This window comes from Malaclemys terrapin, chromosome 8, assembly GCF_027887155.1.
Source record: "Malaclemys terrapin pileata isolate rMalTer1 chromosome 8, rMalTer1.hap1, whole genome shotgun sequence".
Taxonomy (NCBI): domain Eukaryota; kingdom Metazoa; phylum Chordata; order Testudines; family Emydidae; genus Malaclemys; species Malaclemys terrapin.
Window position 1 is genome coordinate 12223511 of NC_071512.1, and position 25873 is coordinate 12249383.

Sequence of the window (25873 nt, forward strand, 5' to 3'; positions counted from 1 at the left end):
TGCTTTATTTACTCTACATTGCAGTTTAGACAGCACTATAAACCCAAATTATTTTGGAAGCTCCTCAAATAAACAGATGGGCAGAACAATGCCAAGTAAATAAGTATCCCGTCCAAGGACAGGAAAAGAGACAGCAGGCATCTAGCAGCACAATCAGTATTGTGCTCACTTACCTAATCACTGGTTCAGGTATCGCCTCTGCTCCCGCTGGAACTTGGACTCCTTTCTCCCACTCCTGTCTCCAGGGATCGGCAAGTATGTAGTACTCATCTGGACTCAACTGATGTGAGTCAGGGATTTTCATGGCTGTTATCAGATCGGTACGAAAAACCTACAGCAAAAAAGCAACGAGACGGTCTTAAATGACTCAGCAGAGATAAGACATTGCATTGGGGCATTGGCATTCCCCTTGCAAGCTGGTATTCTGCTGCCTTTAGGGATTTCCCAACGGGACAGTCATGCCAGGCCTGAGAAAAGAGAGGGTCCCGCCTGGAGTAGTGGAAATGAATGTGGAGAACAGGTAAACTCCTGTTCACACACTAGAGTATATCATCAGGCCTTCTGTTTTCGTTCATATTATAACACAAGGGCTTTCAAGAACATTTCCTGTCTTCAGCTCAGCTTCCCCTCCCCTTTCATGGGGGTCAAGGGGACAGGCTACTGAAGTGGCTGCTCACAGAACTGGACTGAACGCCAGAGCCCATGCAGAGTATCTCTTTACTTCCTGATTCTCTCACATTATTTTACTTTCCTGTTATTCATGCTCCCAGTGAGGGGAAGACCTGGCTGACTGCAACTGATTGCTGAGTCATCCCTCCTTAGAAACACTGAGACAAAACTGCTCCAGGGAATTCTGGTCTTTCCATTGGGAGGCCTCAATGTCTGGGAGCAGGTTGAGATCCTGGAACTTGGTGGGCTGGGTGAACTTGGGCCACTATTCTTATTATTCCAACAAGCAGAAGAGAATGCAGGCTTCTCTTCCCACGACTTTAGGGGAGAGAGGGAACAAACCACAGAATGCTCTCCGTGTGTTCCCCAGGAGAGGGAGCAGATTGTCAGCATGGGAGGTGCAGGTAACTAAGAGATGGGACTGCGTGCAATTAGAATATCAAACCCTTATGACTAGCACCTCTGGCCTTTATGACTGGGGAATCTCACTGTGGGATTCACTCTCTTCTAAAAGAACAGGAGTACTTGTGGCACCTTAGAGACTAACAAATTTATTAGAGCATAAGCTTTCGTGGACTACAGCCCATGATGCATCCGAAGAAGTGGGCTGTAGTCCACAAAAGCTTATGCTCTAATAAATTTGTTAGTCTCTAAGGTGCCACAAGTACTCCTGTTCTTTTTGCGGATACAGACTAACACGGCTGCTACTCTGAAACCTGTCACTCTCTTCTCTTCTCCTCCTGCCACTTAATAGGCATATTAGCCATTTGTCAAATTACAACTAGATGAAAAGACAAGCAGCAAATATCTTGATATATAAACATAATGGGCCTGACTCTCATCTCACTTACACTGGTGTAAATCAAGAGTAACTCCACTTTACATCAGTGTAGGATGTGTGTACATGAGATTCGGACTTTATATTTCAATCAATGCTGGGAGAGAGAGAGCCAACATTAAAGAAGGGTAAAATAATGTGTGCACTATTTTCCTCCAGGCAATAAATGGATTAAACATATTCACACAAACATCTACTTTGAACTCAGCAGAAAATACAATGACTCCCAAGTTTTCACTGCATTAAGTTTTCTTGGGGCATGTTGATGTTTTCTTTCTTCTTGAATGGCTGATACAGATAAGGCTGTAGTGAATGTAGACAGTCACCTGATTCCCATGCATGTTTTAGTTTTTATTATCTGCTACAAATGCAGGGAAATCAGCAAAACCCTTCTATGATCTGCCTTCAGAAACTGCTCCTTTCAGGTTACAACACAATTCTCATACAAAATGCTCTGGGTCTTTTTTTCTAAAACTCATCATTCTTAAAACATAGTCAGAGCAGCCCTGGCAAATGCAGAGGCACTTAAAAACAGCCAGATTCTTTGACACTGACCTTGCCCCGTTTCAGAAGTAAACATAGCATTGCCAGTGAACTCCCTGTCTCTGCAACACAGTGATTCAGGGACATGCCGGAAAACCCTGGGTTGAGCTACATGCAGCATCCTTAAAGGAAAACTCCTGTGTTAATTATAAATCTTAATGGGCAAAACAAATATTTTCTAAGGGGTAGAATAGCTGGCCCTCAGTACGAGTACCTGTGGGTGGGGAGGAAAGGTATAAGGAACCATTCAGAAGCTATCTACAATTTTAGTCCCAGATGGCAACACCTGGGGTGCAAGCTACCCCCAAAGAAACATCTGGGGGCAGGCAAAGGGTGTGGGAATTTTCTACCTTCAGCCACTCCAGCCCTACAGCTTTTTTCAAAAACATGGTATGCATTTTTTTAAAATGAGCGGAAATATTTTTTTCTGCATTGCCTTGGTACTAAAAAGCTTTGTGACCCTTTTTCCTCAAACTTCCAAGAAATATTACCTCTCTTTGGAGAGAGACTAAGCCAGGGAAATTCCATCCCATAATGTGAATGTTTCAGAAAGCTGCAAATGGCTGAGAACAGGCAGTTCAAATGACAAGACTTCTGTATCCATAACAATGGCAGTCACTGCCCCCGCCCCCCATTACATATAGGGATGGATCAATGGACACTTGAATCCAAACACCTAAGAAATCTTCCCAGACCAGAATGAGTATTGAAACCTGCTCCTGGAGTTCTGGTTCCAGGTTGGCTCCGTAAGTGCAAAGGGTTCTCGCTTGGCAGCTGAAAAGATTTTGTCGCCTGGTGGAAACCTTGTGAGATTCCTGCTATTTGGGGGTGAGATTTCGAAAGAGCCACCCATAAGATTTGATATCAAGAAGGGGACAAGACACATTTGAGGTGGCTGGTGTCCTCATGTTCTTCAGGGGGGAAGATACTGGTCTTCCTGTCCCCAACGTTCCCCGGACCGAAGAAGCCAGGACTGCTGGGGGAAGACACCAACTGGCTGAACCCCTTTCTGAAAATGACATGATTGTGGACAGAGGCTGCTGGCAGCTCACTCTCTCCTCCACAGACAGCAGGATCCCTCCACCTAACAACCCTCTTTATCCTTCTCAACTCTCAAGTCTGCGTACTGCTAGGAAGTATGGCTACTTTCCTTTTAGTTTGGAGGGACTAGTTTTTTATTTTACAGCAAATGAAAGGATACCAAGAGAGAAAGACATCCATAGGTGAGTCACAGGGCCAAATCTGTTTTCACCTGCACCACAATAAATCTAGAGCACCAACAGAGGTATTCTGGATTTAAACTGGTGTAACTAAGACCAGGATCTGCCTCACAAATATAGAAGCTCTAGTCAGGGTATCACAAATGCTCTGTGGCGTTATTGTTCAGAGATCCCAAAGGAATGGATGAAGATGGGCCAGATATTCAGCTGATGTAAATCACTGTAGCTTGAACAGAGGTATGCCGATTTACACCAGCTAGGGCTCTGGCCATCTGTTTTCAGTATCGCTAGTAATAAAAAGTGAAGGAAGAGAACGGAAAATTGTTTGCAGAATCATTTCTGAATGGAGGCCAGATTCTGCTCCGTTCCACTAGCATAAATCTGGGGTGACTCTTCTGCAGAGAATGAACTTACTCCCGATTTAGATCAGAATTTGGCCCAGAATGCCTCTTAAGGTTTTCTTTGAGGTGTCAGCAACACTTCCGAAATTCACAAGGTTGTAATCGTTGGTCTTAATTGCTAATGGTTATTGAATGACTCAGATGTTGAGACCAATACCTGGCACGTTTTGGGGCTCACTAACAGCATGCCAGTTTGCTGGAAACACAAAGGAATGACTAGGTTATAAAGCTATTTCACACTTTAATATTCTCTCTGGCTTCCAAAAGGGATGGATATTGTTTACAGTCTTGGGGAAAAAATAGCTTGTTTAGTGAACAGGAAAAAAATCAAACTAAATGGTGGTATACATGCCTGCCTACATGGCCAGAGCCTGCAGCCGAACACACACTGATTCTCACTGACCCATTAAACTGCTCAACTGGGCCCCTCCTCTTGGAGAATTCTCCAGCCCTGGGATAGTGATTTTGCTCATCTTCCCTTCCCATTTTGCTTCTGGACCTACTGAGGTATCCCTGATGTACACTGTGGGGGGAAAAATAATTCCATAAAACAGATCATGGTAAATAAGGTTTTTCGTCCAGGGGATTGCCTGACAGCAACGATTTGATTAGAGCTACCCTGTCTCTTGGAGAATAAAGAACCATTTGTAAATGAAAATGGATGATTTCTCCTTTTCTCCGCATCTGTTATTATCTGAAATAATAATCCACAATGCCAGCAATAATATCCAGACACCAGCTATCCCTAATCAGTCTGTCTCAGGCTACTTCTGCATTACCTTATGTGAGGCCGGGATGGATCAGGTGTTTTCTTCAGATGCTGTTTAATCTGTTCTCAGTGCTTATTCTCAAACTAACTATTGCTTGGCATGAACTGTAATGAATGATTCCAGTATGGCTTCACACTTTCAATACAAAGATCAAATGCCCTGGAGGGTATTTTGGAAACCAAATCTGATACTATATAGGAAAATAGACATTAACCCCTAACTGAGACCCGGTATTTAGGTCAGTTCATTTAATCCTCAGCGCCTCAGCTGATAACCCAATTACAGCTAAGTACAAATACATAAACAACCTTTTCTATATTGCTACCTCTTTGAACAGCAGTAGCACCTTTTTCCTGCTGCATTTATTTGGAGACATTTTTGACCACATCTATAAAGAGCTAAATTAAACTGCCCAGACACAGTCTGGCTGCATCTTCCAATAAAAACATAATTAACAGCCTACATGTTATAGTCAGAGCTAGGCTGGGTTTGAGAAAGGTCAAGTTCCTTGAAGTCTCCATGTGCCGATATAATTTAATTGTTAAGAACACCACAGTAACATTTTATTATGCTACTAGTCTGAAAAATTAAAATAAGATTAAGATAAATGCTAAATAAACATAAGAAGTAATGTGAAAAAGACATCACAGTCCTTACAGTTTTGCATCTCTGAATATCAAGCAATATGAAAACTATAAATAAATATAAATAAAAAATAAATAAACCCAAAGCAGCTCTAATACATTTCTAAAACATAATGTATGTATATGCCCTTTTAGTGATAGATCTACAGTCCCCAATGTCACCATTCAGACCTAAAGGCTGTTTAAGTTACTCAGTATCACCAAGTGACTATCTCCAAAGGATATAAAACAAACAATATTCAGCGTCAACCTGAACCTTTTACCTTGCTCTGAGTTTCCACCAGCTGGCTAGCCCGTTAGGACAAGGGATAATTCTGTTTCAGTGGCTATGAAGATCTCCCTCTCTGAATTGTACATGTTTTAATGACAGGACATGAGATCCATTTAAAATCCTAGTATTTGTCTACTTGCAAATTCAATGGGGCTAAAATGTTATAGGATTTGTAATGTGTCCAACTCAAGGCACCTTTGCCAGCCAACATTTTCAGTAAGGGCTTACTGATTTTGGGGTCTCTCAATTTTTTATGCCCAACCTGAGACCTTCAGGGATTTATTCTCAAAGGTGCTCAGCACAGCACCCATAACTCTAGCTGAAGTGAGGGAAAGTTGCAGGTTCTCAGTACCTCTGAGAGGCCCAATGTTGGGCAACGAAATATCGAGGTACCCAAAACAAGTAAACACTTCTGAAAATTTAAGGTGTGACCAATCTGTGCTTTAGCTTCCCCATCTATAAAATGGGGATAATGACTCTGACTCACAGGGGTAACAGGCATAACCTACTGATGGGTAAAACTTACCCTTCTGCATGAGGTCCAAACACCATGTCCCACTTAGATTCCATTGAAAAGGCTTAAGTGGGACTCATGATCTTGTGTTGGCCCTCAGCAATTTCTCCCTTTGGGAGTCTCGGGTGAAGTGCAAAGTGCTAATTGACAACAAGCAAGATAACAGCAAGAGACATGCAAAGCCAAGTTTCTCTCTTTGAAACAGTTGCTAAGTTTGTCAGAAGTCTCAGTCTCAGAAACACTGCCCGCCTTTGAGATTGCTGTAGGATCCCTGAAGTGTGCATTCAGCTACCTGACCTTGTTGTCAACTCAGTACTTTCAGCCTCTTCCTCCTGGTGCTTCATCACCCACCCACATCAGCTACCTGGTGATGATACTGACTTCAAAGCCTTAGTTGTATAAGTAATTACAAATATGACATCACTCCTTCATGATATGCAAATAACGAGAATTCGTCTAGGAATTTTCTGGCTCGGGAGTCTGAAACTGGCACAGCAGACAAAACGCTGCTGAGAAAAACACAGCTCGTGCAGAAATTCAAGAATGTTTTCTTCCTCCCAATTACTTTTTTATTGCAGTATGATTGTGCAATTACACTAACCTGTCAGGAAAGCACAACTACCAGGCCCCCAGCTCCAACATCTGCAGCATCACGCATGGCTTTTAGTCTTCTCTTGGGAGATCGTCCCTACTTTTTTCTGTCCGCAACTGACAAGCGCAGCATCAGAACTCAGAGTTATGGGATTCATTGAGGATTGGTGGGGGAAGGGAAGCTAAGATTGCCAACTGTGATAGTGACAATAGGATATGGACAGCTGTCTATCAATAACTAGACTAACTCCACCAACTTCTGGCACAGAGGCCGGTAAACAGCCGCCTGATGGCAATTTTGGTCACTCCCAATCTGACCTTGATTTAAACTGGTGACCTAAAAGCAAAAGGTTCCACACCTCATCGTCATCTCCCTTGAGAATTTAACCCTACAGAGAAACAGAAACTTTTCCAAATAATTACCTCCGACCTCACTAAAGAAGTTACCTATCATCGGATATTTAGTGTTGCAAGAGATCATGGCTTTAACTGTACTGTGTTGATTATTCTCTTAATTATCAGCAAGATTTAAAAAAACTAGGCTAAGTTATAAGAAATATATACTGTTTTAAAAATAAAAGATTCGATTAAAAAAATAAAAATAAAAGTCTGATCGCAGAGAGTGAAGACTACGGGGCTGATTGTCTCACACTGGTTTTCCCCCGAGCGGCTAACTCCATTGACATCAGAGAACTACTTTGGATTTACACTGTATAAAGGAAAACAGGATGACTTGACTAGTGGTTCTCTGGGCTCCTAACTTTACTCTCCACCACCAAAAGGCTCATTCTGCTGTCTCTTGAAAAGAGGACTTGGCAGCTACAGAGCCATAGTTTTAGAAGAGTAACCTAGCTAGGGATCTTAATTCTTATTTGCAAAGCCACGATCACATGACTGCAGTATGTTAAAGACAGTGGGTTGGATGCTCCGGTCTCGGCACAGGACCAGAGAGAGGTATGCAAAGGTGATTTACACCAGCCTGGAATCTGGTCCATTATCTTCATTCTACAAATTGAAGGAACAGAGGTACAGAAATGCGAAGTGACTTGCTCAAAGTCACACAAGTCTGTAGCAGAGATGGGAAGAGCCATCCAGGCCATGTGCCTTATCTGATGGATGTGTGTAACCATGCAGGACAGAGAACTAAATGCTGGATTGTTCATTGTCTCTGTAGGTCATGTTAAGTCTTAGAAACTGCAGAAGCTTTGGAGCCCACATAAAAAAATCAGTGATGGAGCCTCCAATTGTATGTATCACCCTAATGGCTGTAGTAAGGGTTCAGAAAATAAAGCTGGCTTGAGCTATCTAATCTGTTTGTTTCTCTACTTGTATAGTCATATCACCACCATATCCAGCACCCGTCCAATACACTCCCCCAAAGGCGAGCTATCATTCATGGACCAAAAGCCATCAGAGTCGAGTTTGGCTATGTAATCTGTCATCGTTGCAATAAAGAACACCCCACCCCTGGCATCCAGAGGCTTTCTGCAGACAGTGGACTGAAAAGAGGCTCTGAATGGAGAAAAGAAAGTCCTAAAACTGGTGATCAGTGTCGCTTGCCGCTAGGCAGTGCTGCTTTGCTCCAGTACTTTCTGTCTGCAGGATGACTTCTTTGGCACAGGAGCACAAGGGCAACTATAAAAAGCATTAAAAATCCTTGTTCCTCTTGCAGCAGAAAGTGGACTCATTTTATCTTGATGTGTGCTGTGTGGACTGGACCTTTGTTCTGTGTGTTCCTCACCATACAGACTAAGATCAACACGTTTTGCTTTGTTTACAGCTGTTACCTGGGGTTATTTATTTAATTCTTTCTTAGTCTGCATGGTTGCTTGAAGGGGTCACAGCTCTTTCACTGCCTAGGGTGCCTTCAGCACCCCTGGTAGCATCTCCATTGAAAGCCTATGCTGTGCAGCCTACTAGTCTGAGTAAAGCAGGACCAGCTCTACAAATGGTTCACAAGATCCTCAGGGGTTGAAGTGAAGCATAGTGTTGTGAGTGCAAGACCTCCCTGAATGCTACAGAACACAGCCTGCAGTCCTTACAATTGAAAAGGGGGAGCGAATCAGTGTTCTGTACAATTTTTCATCAGTGTATTGCACAAATCACAGGCTTGTGTTTTCCTGCACTAAGTCTTTCCCCAAACTTGTCCCTTCAGGCTTGTCAACTTACGTTGGGATAGAAGATTAGTTCTAATTTTAAACCAAATAAGTACGATTGTATCTATTTCCCCAAAGATGATAAGGCACATTGCAGGCTGGATTTGTAATATTACCGCTTCGCTTATTTAGTCCTTCTTCGAAGACAGATAAGCTTCCACTTTCAAAGGCAGCAAGTGTGCCAAAACTCTATCATGATGATGCCTCTGTTTTTCTACGAAGAACTGGAAATGCATAAATTACTAACTATCAAAGCAGAACGCTTTAGAACTGATAGAATGCCACAGAAATTCTAAAGGAAAGCAGATCAGTTGTCTGGAAATCTACCAGCAGCTAATATGCTCAAATTGTAATCTAAATGTCTTTTTGTTTTGAATTGTCTGGGATTAGGGTTGGGAAAAGACTCAATTATTCTACTCAAACTCTTCTGAATTATTTATGAAAACTAAATAAAGGATAAATTGGGCACTGATGAACTGAGGACCTGGTGGTGGAGGGAAAGTTGTGTACTAGAAAACAAGCAATTTTCTCTCAATAGGACTGTTTACTATTTCCTCCCTTCTGCAGAAATTGACAAATAGTCTTTAAAGGCCTGCTGCTTAGCAACACCGGTTCCGCTGATCTGCTTGGAAGATGTTAATTGCTTCTTCAAACAATGTGAACAACAGTTTAAAAGAGCTACAACTCTAATTTAATAACCAATGTGAGCCACGAGACCAACTATGGCGACTGTGACAGCGGCGTTGTAACTTCAGTAATGGACCGGCCATGGTAGCTCTCTCCCTCTCACTGAACTGTGAAGTAGCACAATCAGGATCTCAATGTATGGAGAACTCTGTCCACCTGAAAGGGAACAAGACCCATGCCACAATTTCAAAGGTATTCAGGTGTCTAAAGATGCAGATAGATGCCTAGTGGGATTTTCAAAAGCACCCCAGCAGGTTAGACATCTGTCATTGATTTCAATGGGACTTACCACACTTAACCTGCGGAAGTGCTTTTGAAAATCCCACTAGGTGCCTATCTGCACATTTAGGCACATAAATGTGTTTAAAAATTTGACCCCAGGGGCCCATATTTAGGGCTAGCCTCAAACACAAGCAAACCACGAATCTACTTGAGGCCAAACACTTTTGGTGGCCCCAGGTCCCCTGCAAGCTCGGCAACTCCTAGGCTGACCCCCCCTCCATCTCCATCAGTGCATCTGGAGAAGCAAGAAACACCTCCTTGCCAGTTCTTCTAACTCCCTATAACAAAAGGAGCAGAGAAGGAGGTAACTCGTGACCTGACTTCCCCTAGTCCTGACTTTCTGCTCTTTGATACCTACATTCAATGTCTGCTGGGCACACCTGGACCACAGCAGGTGCTGAAAGGCATGTGCCCCTCCGCCTAGCTGCTCCCTTGTAACCAGCTCTAAATGCTATACCTCTCCCAGAAAAGAGCCCCAGGTGCCTCCCTTCTCTAGCATAAAGCTTATATACCTGGACCAACGTTCTTGCTCCAAAAGAAGCTGTGCCAAGAGATGCTCCCCCGTCTCTGGGAGCTCGGGCTGGGAAGCTTCAGCAGTGCTACAGCGGGCAGGAATCTTTCTTTTTCCCATTGGCTTTTTCCCCCCCTGCATTATTGGCCCTCCCTAGACACTTGCTTTAACATGATAAATACCATCGTTAAATATCAGCCCAATGAAAATGTATGGCATTGCCATGGCTCTGTGATCCTGAGAGGCACAGACAGAATCAAATCATCGTGTGCTTTCAATATGCCATTTGCAATGCTCTTATTTGCCGCCTATTCAGGAAAGTGGTAGAGAACGTTTTAAACATATCTGAAGAATAAACATAGAATCAAAAGGAAGTCAGGGGGACGCACATTAGTGACAGGCATTACAACACCACATGAGCAAAACTGGCACATTTTGTTATGGCTCCTGGTACCCAATAAATCAATCACACTTTCATGCTAAAGGAAAATGACTAATCAGATGGAAAAGAAAAGAAAACAACAAGAAAATGGCAACAAATGGACCAAGCAAAGAAGGTGAAATTCACCTTTGTGCTGAGTGCTAGCACATAGCTGGTTCTATGCCTCAATTAATTCCCCACTTCAGACATGGGGCTTAGCCGGTGCATAGTTCTGGTGTTCACTTTCTGCACTGGAGTGAATTGCATCCTGCCTGTCCAGTCTATTCCTACATTCAGGCTCCACTCCAGCTGCAACGAACATCTCACAGATCTTAAAGGCCCAGGAGCCAGATAACATCATGACTGTTTTCTTAAAACTACATGAACCAAACTCTTCTTGGCAACCACCACAGAAAGGCTTGGGACTGAATGGGCCCTGGGGACTGACTCTCCTCTCATCCCTGAGAGGTGGTCCCTGCAGGTCAGGATTGGGGCAGCACAGGGAAACTGTCACTGCCTTTGCCCACACTCATAGACTCATATATAGACTTTAACGCCAGAAGGGACCATCGTGATTATCTAATCAGCCCTCCAGCACATCACAGGCCACAGAACCTCGCCCACCCACTCCAGTTATAGACTCTTAAAACTCTGTCTGAGTTACTGAAGTCCTCAAATTTTGATTTAAAGATTTCAAGTTACAGAAGACCCACCATTTAATTCAAACCAGCAAGTGACCCATGCCCCAAGCTGCAGATTAAGGTAAAAACTCCCCAGGGTCTCTGCCAGTCTGACCCATCACCTTCCCTCTTCCAAGGATTTCAGTCTCTAGAGCTACCAGCCCAGCAACTATTGACCAGCACTAAATTCACTTTAAAAAAAGATGCAAAACAGGAAAACATTAGTCGTCAGGTCACACTATTTTTCACTCCTCTCCCCACCACCCATGGGCTGCGACTCAATCCCCAAAGCATCTTGATCTCTCTTCAGGCTCTGCACGCTGATTTTAAAAACACAGTGGGATAAAATTCACCTCTTTACACAGGGCCAGCACAAGCCCTGGAAGTCTTCAAAACAGAGCTTATGTGGTGCATATATAATGCAATGATTGGTGTATTACAGGGTTCCCGCTCTGCGCCCACTCCTAAAGACTGAGTTACAGCCCCAGCTTGGGAGCCTTGACTATTTAGCTCAGTTGTAGCAGCAGGTGCTTTTAGCCCTGGAGATCCCTGCTTCTCTCCCTGGTGTGCTGGCATCACACATGTAGATGAGGTGCTGGCCCTTTGATATATATATCTCAGTCACTTGGTGTTTCCCACCGTGTATGGTTTCAGTCAATCGCTGTTGTCTTGCTACATCAAAAAATATTCTATTGGCCTCTCTGCCACATTTCCAGTGCAGTGTAGGCCTTGAGATCTATAATGTATGCTCTGGGTCCAGTAGTTCTTCTTTAGCTGATTAAAGGTTATTCCCCCACGTTTCAGAACAATAATGCTAAAAAGCTGACCATGTATTGCTCTTCTAGTGTTAAACATGTTGAACAGTCAAAAATGAAGCATTCACATTTTAACGCAACTTACTCAAGTATCTTAGAAGTATTCCAGCAGAGCACGAAGAGCAAAAAGGAAAAGGAAGCACAAATGTGGTTCACGTTTCAAAACAACTTCTCTGAGGTGCCTGACTCTGTCCACAGCTCAGGTGTAGGAGGACAGAGCAGCATCAAGTGATCCATCCTCAGTCAGAGAAATATCTAGTGGGACAGCCTTTGGTGTACTCCTGCACCACCATTAAAGAGGGAGAAAGAATTAATAAATCCCCCAACGTCTCTGCAGTCACGTTGCCCCCTCTTTACTTCTGAGCTGGAGGGAATAAAAGTTAGGAATCTATGTCTGTGAGACTTCAAAGCACCGGAGAACGCACTGCTCAGAAAAGAAAAGCACACACACAAAAACACCCCCAACACCAATTTCAAACAGTTTGCTAACCCTGGCGCCTTTGGAGGTTTGCAGAGCAAGAGATGAAGAGTGTCTCGTAGTAGGGCGCGAGGGAAAGGAAAAATAAAAGGGCATTTAAAATGTTGCCATGGGAAATATAAAAAGGGAGGTAAATCTGTCAGCAGTCTGAAAAATATACTTCTTTTAACTCCTTCCTTGCTGACCTGGAACATGGTTCCTCTGAACGGTTGGTGCTGAGTATTGTCAACTCAATGGTGATGCATTGCCAAGAGTGAGGTAGTCTTGGAGAGGCATTTTGCCGGGTGCAGGAAAATATTTGTGAACAGCATGATTGTTTAATGTCACCTGCTGGTTTCACACGTTCCTCTTCTCATGTCATGTCTTCCTATGACTGAGAGATTTCTTATTGTGTTGATTTCAGAGCTGAATCCCATTTCCCAACCTTCATACACTTACTGGAGCACCTGACTCGGACCCCAAGCTCTACTTGAAAGAGTAAAGCACCCTCGTTTTCCTGCTTCTCGACTCTTTATTTCAACAAGAGTGCTAATTGTCTTCAAGCCTGTTTGCCTGGATTTGAATCACAAAAGACAGTCAGATGGGATTGTCTAGTAAAAGATACCTCTTGGTTTCCTCTCAGCAGTTAATACTCTCTCCTTATTCCTTACACCTGTGAATTAAAGCTATGGATACTAGCAAGCTCAAGGCTTGGAGCCTTTCAGCTCTAAGTTCAAACCTAGTCCCAGGCCTCTAATGACCACTTTAAAGAGATGTCCCATTGCCTCCACCTTAGAGCAGGTTAAATGCTGAAAAAGACAACAATCCTCAAATTTGGCATGCACGGGAAGTTTTTTTGGCTTGAATGAGCATCTAAAAAATGAACCACTCTACAATGACGAGCAAAGAGAGAGCTCTGCAGACACATGCTCACAGACTCTCCCCACTCTTGTCCCTGTCCAGCCGTTTCAAAAGGGCAAACAGCAAGCTCAATTGCATTCTGGAGCTGTTACTGCACCTGCTCAACGGGCATTTCCTTGAAAACATCCTCTCAGCTGTTAGATGGGTGAATCCCCAGTGGAAATGCACTGACATCACAGATGGATTTGGCCCATCAGGTCTATTTACTGACTAGTCCTAACAACTTCTATCCAGAGAAGAACACTGACTTTGTCAAACCAGACCAGAGTATTGACCCATCGAGTCGGGGATCCTGCCTCCTGCAGTCGCCCTGCCAGGAACTTACGGAAGGTGTTTGATCATAACTGCAATACCACTTAACTCTACATGGGAAATTACTTCATCATGGCATCACAGACTGAAATGACTTATCACGAGATGCACAATCAGATTAGCTTTCTCGTGTTCTCTTCTTCCAGATATTTCGACAATATCGGACACTATCAACCACAGACTTCTCATATGAAGGGACACTCTCACAGGTTTAGTTCTTACCATGGGAGGGACTCATGAGTAGCAGCAGCACACATGCCCCGTTCAGTTTGTGCTGTGTTTCCTGGCTCCGCTGCAAATCCTCTTCTCTCTAGTGTCTACAAGTTGTCTTTGCGATCCACTTTTTATTAGCACGGCCAGGGTTTTCAGCCAGATCTATCATACTCAGCTATGCCCTCAACCTGTCACAGCCCAAACTGATTGCATTCATGATGGCCAGTCTTGGGATCTATGAATGTGGAAAGCACCTAGCACGCCACTAGTGTCACCATAAACAAATAATAAATAACCAGTGTTATTATTTGAGGAACTCACTTGTCAGAGTAGCTGGCCCTCTGAAGGCATCAGGAAGGCTCGGCATACCTCTGACAGGCTTCACAAGGGGCAATGAGGCAACTCAAGTTCGCTGGGACTAATTAACTTACTGAATAACTGGGAGACAATTAGGTAGGCAGGGAAGCATCCAGACCCATGATAAAAGGAAGCTATTCGCAGTGGGGTGGGGCTACAGACCAAAGGTGCCTGAGGAGAGGAACAGCCCCCAGAACACAGAAAGCAAAGGCTCCTAAGGGGAGGGGACTCACCAGGAAAGGAAATCAAGGAAGTGTGCTCCTACGTGGCAGAGGCTCCAAAACGAAGGAGCTATGAGTGCCAAGTCTCAGCAGAACCTGGCCCCCACGGAAGGACTTCACCAGGTAGCAGCAGAAGCCCCAGATCAGAGGAATTATATGTTGTTTCGAGGAAGGGTGGTCATGGTTTGACCTTTGTGGGGACCTTGACCCAAGAGGAGAGACCCTTCCCCATCTGATGACGAGAGGCCGACTCCAGAAAAGGGTTGCAGGCCAAGAGGGCCTAGCTGGTTAGTAACCTGAACATAGGTAGGACTGATGGACTAAGGTTAACTCAACCCCCTCCAGCTAGAGATGCTAGGTTGAGGCCTATTTGTATTATGTTCCACCTTTGGGTTAAATAAACCCAAGACCCCCTGAAAGGGCACTGTTCAATATACATGATCCTCACTGTCCTTATTGAAGCCCACCAGGGGAAACTAAGGCAGAAACATAATTGTGATGCCGTACTGGGCCGCCAAGGGGCACTCCAGGATTGATGGCTCCCACCATCTGCCTCCAGGTAAAACTGAGGTCTTACCGATTTAGCCCTCAAGCACATACCAGTAACACTCCCTCTTCAGCAAATTAACACCACCTCTTACAAGGAAATATTTTTTCACTTCACTCCAACGTAGACTGGTCGAGGTGATCTCAGGTTCCATTCCTGACTCTGCCACAGGCTTCCAGTGCATTTTAGGATGAGTCACTTAATCTCTCAGTGCCTCGGTTTCCTCCTCTGTCATAAGGAGATAACAATGCTTCCTTATGTCATAGCCTACGTTCACTGTGCCAGATGTTAAGCTGGTATAGATCAGCAAAGCACTGTGAATGTTAATGGAACACGTGCTGAGTATCTGGACCAATACGGGTAAAGCACTTGGACAGCCTGTGATGGGTGCAAACAATTATTACTGTAAGCACAGATTCACTACAAGTGGAACTGCAGTGTGTGCACTGTGATGCATTGTAATGATCTGGGCCTTTTGTTCCATTTCACTACAAATGGAGTTTCTTTACATCTGAGTTCACTGGAAGCAAGTTCCACTGAGATCTTAAAACACCCATTTCAAACACAGAGTGATTCAGTGTCACACTGGCCTCTGATTATCCTTTGACAAGCCACTGTCTCACTGCCTCTGGGACTTCCTTTTATCACCTTTGAAACACGGAGAAACAAGAAAGACCTGGGGATGATGGTCAATGGTTTTGTCACAGCTACACTTGACTGGTCCAATTCAATACTTGTAGGATTCCCAGAATGTGCTGCCTTTCATAGGGTTCAGTTAGTACAAAACACTTCTGCTCCGTTTCTTACCACTTCACATTTTTCTCTGCCTAACAGCCCCATTTTCAAGTCTCTTCACTAGCTTTCTGCAAAATTTCTGTATCGATTTCAAGGATCTTTTCTCACTTACAAAACTCTTTAATAGAGTGGCCTAACCAGTCTCGCTGACGTTCAGCTCCTGCTTTAAATTCTTAGTCAAGGGCCATGCTTTTAAAACAACTGCATGGTAGGGCTGAAGCTGCCAATTATCTGCTTAGTCCCAAATATCAATTTAAAATATTGGATCCAGATCCTTTTATTAACTAGTCTCCACTTGTGTGAAATCAGTTTCTGGCTGAAATCCAAGGGGCTGAATCTGTTTTGGTCTTTAAATCTAAACTAAAGAAACACACGTCTGGCACGGGTTTTAATTAGCTTTTAAAACGGCAGTGATTCCAGGGACTATTGTGTAAGAACTCTGCACTGTGTGAATGCACACTGCCTTATGCTGTGCTGTGTGAGACCAGAGCGTGTCTAATCAAACACATCCTAGAAGGATGCATGATATCAGTTAAGTCTTTTCCATCTCTAATATCTACCATCCTACAATGTTTATTATTTAATAGCCCCAAAGGTATGTGATATCTGTTTCCCCCCACTGTTACTGGTAATCAGCAAGTGCAAATAGAGCACTTCTTTCCCCAGCTCTAGTCTCTTAGAAAGAGACTGGTACCCGATTAGGATTGTAGCAGCAGAAAGTCCATGGGGAAGTAAAACGCACAGTTATATGGAGATGCAGCACTATGGGCTACATTCTGAGAGCCTTGCTCTGTAAAAACTATGCATTGAGTGACCTCAGGAAGTTCTCAGGATCTCACAGGACTGGGCCCTCTAGTACAGAAAGAGATCCTGGAATTCCAGTCACCTGAACCACCAATACCAGTATATGGATTCCCAGCAATTGGGAATCACTTTCAACAAACTCTGCAAACTCTTGGCTTTCAATGTGCCTCTCCAAGTAATAATCTGTGTCTAATGCCTCTGGGAGTGATCCTGCACCTGCTGCAGTCAATGGCAAGACTTCCACTGGGTTCAGGGTTGGGCTCACATTGAACTACATTTAGCGTTTCCTTTCTTTGCCAGCTCTCATTCTAATGCAGAGATCCAGCCTTGTGACAAATGTCCTGTCCATAAATCAGCCAGGGTGAGAGCAGAACACACTAGAAACGTGCAATTCACTCAATAAAACACGAAGTGACTCCCACCAGGCCAAATCCTGAAGTCCTGCTCAGCAGGAGTTTTGCTTGAGTGGGGATTGTATTCTAAATCCTCCCGTTGGTTACATCACGTGACCCCACTGCCTTCAGTTCCCATAGCCAAGGGCAGAATGATGATCCCTAGGAGAAATCTTTAGGATACTGTAAGTCACTGCTCCAGAACTCACAGTAAAAAGCAATAGCGCCCAACATTCATACCTGGTTTATAAAGAGAAACTTTTTTTGTCATAAAAAGTTTTAGCAAAAATAAATCAAAGCCACTCCAACGTCCTTTGTGCTGCAAAGCACTGCCAGGAAACACAAGGGAAATTATAACCATCATTCAAAATCAAGTGCATGCAACAAAGCATAATACAGCAGCTAGTGAGACAGGGTATAGTACAGGTGGAAATGTAAGGGCTATTATCTACTTTTGAAATCTCACATTTGAATCTCTTCCCCTTTGTAGACCTAATAATTTGGAACTTTTCACTGATGTCTTTCTATCCACCACAGTAACAAAGATTTACTATGCAGTTTCTCTACAGTTCACATATTCCATTTGGTTGTATGTACCTCACTATGAATGATGGCCATAATTTCTTCTGTGGTTGTGGAGCAATGGTTCACAGCATGAAGGACAGGGGGATGCTTTTTGGTTTTCGAAACTAATCTATCAGGTTTTCTTTTGGGTGTTAGGTACAACATTCTGTTCTGTCTGCCATCTTGACTGATGTTACATAGGACACAGCAACAGTCAATGCACCGAGAGCAATGGCTTCCCAAATGCAAAGTTTACTGACAATCTTCTTCTAATTTAGTGACAAATCCATCATCCTCTGGATTCATCTCACTTAAGGGCAGGCATGTATGCATGTGTGTATAAGTGCTACCCAATCCATCCATGGGCAGATACAAGAGGTCATTTAACAGTGTGTTGTAGGTTAGAACTGAGGCACACTGGCAGAGCTGTGAAGGGGGGCCCAGCCCCGGAAAAGCAGCATGTTGCAGGTGAGGGATGAAGTCCATCAGCAGAGATAAACGGGGAGTTCAGGATGAAAAAACACGATTGCAGCATGTCACGATGGCATGTGAGGACCAAGGAATAGACTAGTGAGGGCATCACAGGAAGGACTGATGGAGTTGCTTCGGGGAAGTTTTCATACACAGTAAAACCAAACATGACCCGTTAAGTCATCCAGTCTGACCTATTGTGTTTTGCAGGATTTTATACTGGACTCTAGCCAGTGCTATTGGCTCCTCACTTTCACAAGCACATAATTCACAAATGCTTTTGGAAAAAGAGAAAACAACGTTGTGATTTCACACGTTCCATTGTACACGTTCTCCTTGCATCGGCATCCAGCCAGCACCCAGCTAGTTAATGCCCTGACTTGTCCATTTCAGCTTCACTTCTACCTTCACTGCTCTAGCCAGCGTCCTTCTTATCCAATTGTATTATGTCACATTTTTCTAGTTCACTCCAAATTGAGATGAGGCAGCGCTAAGAAAGGTAGCAATGCTTGTTGTGTATCTGTAAGCATTAATATTATCTGTCTGTTGGTAAAAAAAGAGACTTAATCTGTTCGTCTGGAAGCCAATCTGGTATCCCTTAATCTAGCCTCATTTCTTTTCAAACTGTTGGATGCCAGTGGTTCAGTGAACAACAGAAATTAAAGTGGGAACAGGAGGCATCTTTGTTTCGCCCTTCTCAGCAAATCAAAAGACAATGGCATTAATTTGTTGTAACCACACTGGTTTGGGAAAATTGACAAAGACGTTGGATTCATTTTACAAACTTCTCAGTGAGGCCTCTGCGGTTCTTAACGAGGCTCAGCAAATATGACCATTCTTGCTTGGCTGGGTAGATTTTGTAGAAGCCTCTCTTACAGTATGGCATTCCCAGTAACTAAACCCACCTCACAACGGCCCACAGACCCATCAGCTGAAGGCAACACGGGCTAAGGCGTCATGCACAGATAGCAAATGCAGCTGCTTGAAGACAAGCGGTCCAGGCCCATTTCAGCTCCCACTCCAGAGTGAGAGAGAATTTTCTACTACATTCAATAGGCATCCCCTGCACACCCAGTTCCTGCAGCAGCAAGAGCAGAGGGATACATCTCCACATTCTCTAGTGGGCCCCAGCTTTTGGGGGCCCTCTACTGGCTTGGGGACCCACAAATCATACTCAGGACCTGACAGGACAACTTGGCTTTAACTCAAGCTGGTGTTGGGTTCAAGGAAGTCCGAGCTCTAATCAAGGTAATAAAAATCTTAATAGAGCAAGGCAAGAGGATGCTAATGACACTGTGAATGCAAGGTTCTGCAGACAGATGAACCCATGTGCCTCTGCTGTCTAAGTGCAAGGGCTGGATATGGGTGGGGTGCTCACCCACAGCATGAAATCCAGCTTACACGGCAGCTCACACATAGCAGCAAGCAGTGGGAGGGACATGAGCAGGCCAAGGGAGGGGCTGCCCCATGGATCTGCTCAATCTTACCCTTCCCAGAGTGCAGGGCTACTTCAGTTCACTGGGAGTGGCTCTGCAGAGGAGGGTGGCTCTTACCTTTGCCCTTGTGTAAATGGCTATACAAGTTGCAGGGGGATGGAGAATCAGGCCCAGGGTCTGTATCACATCAAAGAAGAGCCCTGTCAGGACTCTGCAACGTGCACTGATCAATACGAGTGTGCTCCCTGGCAATAGCCTGCATCACGGATGTTTACAAACAGCTCAGTACTTTTCCATGCTAAGAAGCTTGTTTTTCCAGTTGCCTTGCGTTGGGTTTATGATGTGTATGGCTAATCCCTTGTCACAGAGTCTTTCATAATAAACATCACCCTGACCTAGCTAATAACTATGCAACACTAATGCCTTTGTTGTCATAGGGAATGCAGATGGCACCTCAGCCCCCAACCTAGTCACAGCGAAGCAGGAACACAGCTTCCAGAGGGATGTTGAAAGAGGTTTGAGATTAGCCAGGTACATGAAATCACTGGTTTCCAGGATCTCTTCACAGTAGTTTGCCCGACAGCAGAGGTTCCCCCCAAAGCCATAAAGGTTAACAGCAAGAGATGGGCTCACTATCCACGGCCAGATTGCAAACACCATAGTTCAGGGCTGTCAGTGACTGAGGTTTTGGTTCAGTTCATTATAAAGGTAAGAGCCATCTGGATCTGGGATTGGATTGGGAAATGGCTACACCTGCCTCCCCACAATGGACTGGACTGCTCAGGGGTGGGGGTCTGCAGGTTTAGTAACAGCCTCATCACACTTTTTCTATCTCCCTTTTGTGCTTCCCTTTCCCTGAAAACCTCTCCTACATTTAACACAGTCTTAGAGAATACAACACCTCTGTGCACTGTGTGAGATGGTTTTGGGTTGTTGATTTTTTTACATTTCCAAACCCCTCACATACACAGGGCACATACTGTACTAGATCATACGATGGCTAGTCCCAGCCTGTGCCTAAAATCCTGGAAACAAGCACTCAGCACATAGACCTCTACAAACATTACCCTGCACTGTGATCATGATAGATCTATCTGCCAAGCTATTCAGATTAATGCTGGGTCAGAATCCATATAGAATCAGTGCCCCAGGTGGGTGTAGACTGGGCTACCGGAGATGCTGGATGAGAAATGTATAGCTGAGATCTTGACCACTAAAGGCTGTTAAAGTTCCCATGACACTTTTTGTAAAAGATGGGTTGTTAGCTAAAGTGTCAAGTGGCCAACTTCCAACTTGGGTAATTACACTCTGCCTCCCAAAATCCCCCCTGCAGTTTCAGTTTAGATATGACATCTTCCTTCACTTTCTGTCTGAATAGTTGGGTAGTGCTGCAAAGCACTGTTAAACATTTGCTCCAGTCCAGAGATGACTACATTTCCCTGGTTTGAGAATGGACCACGGTGTATGGCAGTTCACAAAGCAGCATGGGATCTTCTGGGATGAAAGCTGCCACAATACATCTGTATTAACCAATGAGCCTGAGCTGCAGAGTTGGATATGGGTCCAGATCTGAATTTTCCCGAAGTGCAGTGGTGCTCAGAGCTGGGTTTGATTCCAGCTGCTCTGAACTTCCTCAGGGGTGCTTGAACCTGGGGTTTTGGTTCAGGCCCACCTCCAGTTAATTCATTTGTAACTGGTTTATTTTCCTTACTGCTCAGCATGAATAACCATATTCTTTCTAGCTGGCCACTAAATGTAGCCTTTTCAACTTATATTAAAGAGCAGCAACAATAAATGTGTCTTTCCTACTAGTGCAAAGGGAGAATTCCTGACACGTGCCACTTCAGAAGGGAACTGTATTTGGCAGGGCAGTGGAATATGGTACTTGTGGCATGAAAACGATACAGCTTTCCAGCCGTGCAGTGTCATGCTAAAAGGCCAAGTGTTTCCCCTTTGGTTTGTGATGAGTGATTTCAATCATTGCTATGGTTGCGGGTTCCAATGTTGACTGAGGATCTTAGACCTTTTAGAAGCTGGAAATTCACAAATATCTAATCTGATGCCTTTTAAAATGTGTCACACATAGGCAGAAGCAGCTACTCTACAGGATGCGGCCACTGTGCCCACAGAGGAGGCAACGCTGCAAGTTTCCTCTTTTTTGTTTTTGGTTTGTTTGGGTTTTTTTTTGTCCCCAGTCACCTATCTTTCAAGGGCCATATACAGAACAGAAAACCTATTTTACCAGCCTGCTCTGCCAGCCAAGAAAGCCTAAGTGAGATGAAACAGGTCTTGCAATGGGTTTAAAAGATCAACAAACTCAGGCACTGTCAGGAACATGAATCACAGAGAGACGAGCCCTCCTCTCAGACTGCCCTGCCAGCAGCCCCCAGATGTTTAAATTTAGGATTCTCTGAAGGGTCCCTGCACTGACCTCGACAGCCATAGCAATTCTTGGGGAGACAGCCTGTCTCTCAGATAGCCAGGGCCTAAAGCACTCAGGCTATAGTGACTTATGTCAACTGATTTGTTTAGATCTGTCCCAGTGAGGGGGGGGGCAGTGCATCTGGCCTGGGGAGTGAATGAAGAACCTTGAGAACCACCCCCAAATATCTATCAGTCTGATGCAAATTGAGGATGTTACGGAGGGTCAAGCACATACTGGGTCAAATTTAGAGATGCTCTGCAAGGCTGGGGGCTGTAAGACACATGGTGCTTAAGCAGGTCTAAAGGAATCTAGAGAGAGTCTAAGTTGGAGGAGCATATACAAGGGGGAAATTGTAAGACGGTGTCAGTCACACGAACGTAGACTCCCTCTAGACTCTGAATCAACTCTGGATCTGGACCTGTGTCCAAAGGAAAGGGAGACTGGTACCGCTTTTAAGTTCTGTTCATACTACAGAGGAAACCAAGATAGCAATGACTAGCTTTAAACACTGCTGTTGCTACAACACAGCTGTTGCTAGTATAGTTTCCATGCCCATGGGAATTATGTCTGAGGCCCATGCTAGGCAAAACATGACACAGCTTCACTCCATGCTACAGGATGGTATTATAACACAATCACAGCATGGTTCTCAGAAAAAAAAAACCTAGCTCCTCTCCAACCAACTCAGAGAAACTGTGCTGAAAGCCTGCCAGAAGCATGTGTTACAGCTAGCACCATTTCAGCCACAACATGGACAGTGCCTTTTATCCCCTGCTAGTAGAGCAAGGGACTGGCACTGCAAAAGGCCATATGCCAACTGCCTCAGCCTAATGCACGGGTGCCCCGCAGCGGAACTCAAAGGAAAATAATGAAACTTTATTTCCCCCTCTGGGTTAAATACTATATTGGCTCCTATTTAACAGTCCCCAGTACACCCTAATTATCCAGAAGAGAGGAGTCGCCATGTTAAACCGAGGATACCTCCCCCTGACCTCAGAGACTTCTAATATATATGACCCATGTGACCAATTAATTCAAACTTTACTCCATCAAATTCTACGGTCTACAGGGGCAGCTAATTATATGACAGGAATATAAATACTTGATGGATATGCCTCCCTCTGCAAGATATACCTCTTTTTGCAAGGGATCAGGCTAATTGGCCAGGCAGCTCATCACTGGGAATCCTCAGCCATCAGGCAAATTCAAATACTGTAATAAAACCCAATCCCACTCACAGTGAAATCAGGGGGAGACTCTCCCAGCAGGCAGGCTCATGACGCACTGGAGATGCTTGCAGGCCATTATCAGGATAGCTTTCTGGCTGATACACTCAAGGCCAGCTCTACTTTTATGGGTCCCTGAGGGAAGTAATATACAGGGTCCTATCCAGCTTCTTCTCCATCCTGCTACCTCCCGACTACCCACGCCCCACCCCATAATTCCATGCCATTAGGAAAGATTCTCAATAGACATGCGCAGGGAAAGATCCACGGAGAGTGACAGCTCTAGAGGGCCAATGGGGAGGTGGAAGAGCACAATGCGCCTCTGTTGCTGAGTGCATACTGACAGAGGCATGGAGCTTCTTAGACGGACAGATGGCTCTAGCACCTCTGCCTACTGTCAGCCTTGGCTATGCTGGTTTCCATTACACCTGGACAAGCACTAAAATTACAGAAGCACGGGCTGATTAGAAACAAGAAAAGCAACCAACCTCAGAGGGCTTCTTCTCCTTCTGTCTTGACCAATTGGATTTTGTATTTGGAATTTTGGAGCATCTTGACACTGATGTCGTATGACCTTAAATGAGACACAAGATAAGAGTTATCTGCAGAAGAAACTGACCACAGCTTTTTTGTCATCTGTGTCACAAGACCCACCATCACAACAGTTCCCACCTGCCCCCTCCTTGCTGGACCCTCAGCTGGGAGGCCAAAGAGTGAATGGGCCATGGTGAATGAACTCCCTTCTCATCCTTTCCAGTGATCCCCTGGTAGAGGGAGGAGGCATGGGAGTGGGGAGGCATGAGGGAAGCTAGCACTACTGCTGCCTGTGCTGCCTTTGCTCTGTAGATACGCAGAGATCTCCAGGCTCCGGGGCTGTCAATCTCCTGCTGATGAGAACTCAAAGTCCACTTTAAACCACAAAAGACCAAAAATAATAAACCGAAAAAAACTAGTAGAGCAAGATTATGAAGCTAGAAATGACCTGCGGTTAACTTCACGTCAGTCCAGTCTCAGTTCCATTATTTGGCATTTCTGAAGCCAATAGCTGACACTGAGAAGAGCATCAGGTTTGTGTGGAGTAGGAGTGAATTTGGACTGACACTGAAACAAAATATAATACTTATCTAGCACTTTTCATTTGTAGATCCCAAAGTGCTTTACTAAGGTGGGTAAGCATTATTATCCCCCGTTTGAGACAGGGAAACAGAGGCACACAGCAGTTCAGACCAGTATTTGGAAACTCAGGAGCCTAAAGTTAGACACTCAAACACCTATTTATGCATCTAAATAAGAGGGGCTTGATTTCCAGCAGGGCTGAACACTGTAGCTTTCTTGGCTCAGCACCTTCGAAATCGGACAACTTTTTAGGGGACAAAATAAGAATTTAGGGCTAAAATTTACAAACACGGGTGCCTAAAGTTACACCTAAATCCATACTTCGACTGCCAAGGCTGAAAGTATTGACAAAACTGATATCCAGATAATCCTGTCATGAAAGAGCCAAGATTAGAACCCATGTCTTTTAATGCTTAAGCCTAGAGGTACTCCACCAGCCCACAGCTGCACCGAGTGAAAAGCTACACTACACATTGTATTGAGGAAATAAACACAACATTCCCATCACATTCCAGTGGTAAAACTGTCTTTCCATTATTATTAAAGGACTCTCTTTATTTTGAGGCTTGTGCAGCACCAAGCATAAGAAAAGTAATAATAAATCTTGTCCATACTGGGTAATAAATAATACCACAAATATTTAAACATTATAATAAATAAATAATAATAATAATAATAATGACAACTCAATCTTAGCTACAGCAGCACCCCTCTACGTACCACTATAAATACATCTTTTATAGCTGGGTCCAGAGTAACCGTCAGTTATGTTTACTAAGAATTAAATGCCGTTGACAGGTTAAGCCAATGGCTGAATGGGCACATGCAGGGACAACTTCTACGTTGTATATCACCAAAGCCAAACCATGCAAGAAGCTGGCAGAAACATGGCCTAACACAAAGCTTTCAAAAAAGCTTAAAGAGCTAAGGCTGGTGTCAATCAGTCAGTTCAATCCCTCGGTGTAAGTCAGTGAAGTCAATGGAGCGACACTGATTTACACCAGCAGACGATTTAGCCCTTAGTTCAAAGGTCACAATCATTTGTATCCTGTAGGGTCTAGAGTTCCATCAAAGTGTGCAAGAACAATGGGAAAGCAAGACCCTGCTGTGCTAAATAATTCAAGGAATATCTGTCCTAAATCTCCACGGAATAATATGTCACTTGTTAAGAATGTAATAAAATACAAGCTGTATCAATAGTAAATTTTTGTCCTTGGCACTTGCAAATGATCACTATCCTGTCTCAGGGAAGCCTTCATCTACATACCTCCCTGTGGCAGCTGCTATCAGCGGGTGTCCCTGCTGTCTCTTCCCAGGGCATCCTTGGTGGGGAACCCTGGCTTTGAAGTCAACTCCCCCACATGACTGGCTAAATCTCAGATTGTTGATTTTTAGGACACAAGAAAAGAGATGTTAGCAGTCATTACTCACACCAGTAGACCCTACTCAATGAGTAGGGGTTACAAGATCAGGCCCATAGTTTGCACTAAGAGATCAAATCAATAATTCCCACTTTACCTGCCTCAAAGCAAACTATAATGTGGTATTAAAACCATGTGAACCAAGATAATACACCAGGCTAACATCTCTTTCTGGCAAAGGC

The 25873-nt window shown here is 44.2% G+C and overlaps 1 protein-coding gene across 1 annotated transcript in view; it reads right to left on the bottom strand.

Annotated features, from left to right (window-relative positions):
• Positions 1–25873, bottom strand: part of JADE2 (jade family PHD finger 2) — a 144788-nt gene that overhangs the window by 103465 nt on the left and 15450 nt on the right. The window contains exons 3-4 of the mRNA XM_054037395.1: positions 23643–23728; positions 174–331 (exon numbers count right to left, since the gene is read on the bottom strand). Coding sequence (XP_053893370.1) covers positions 174–331; positions 23643–23728 — 244 coding nt within the window. The remainder of the gene's footprint in view (positions 1–173; positions 332–23642; positions 23729–25873) is intronic.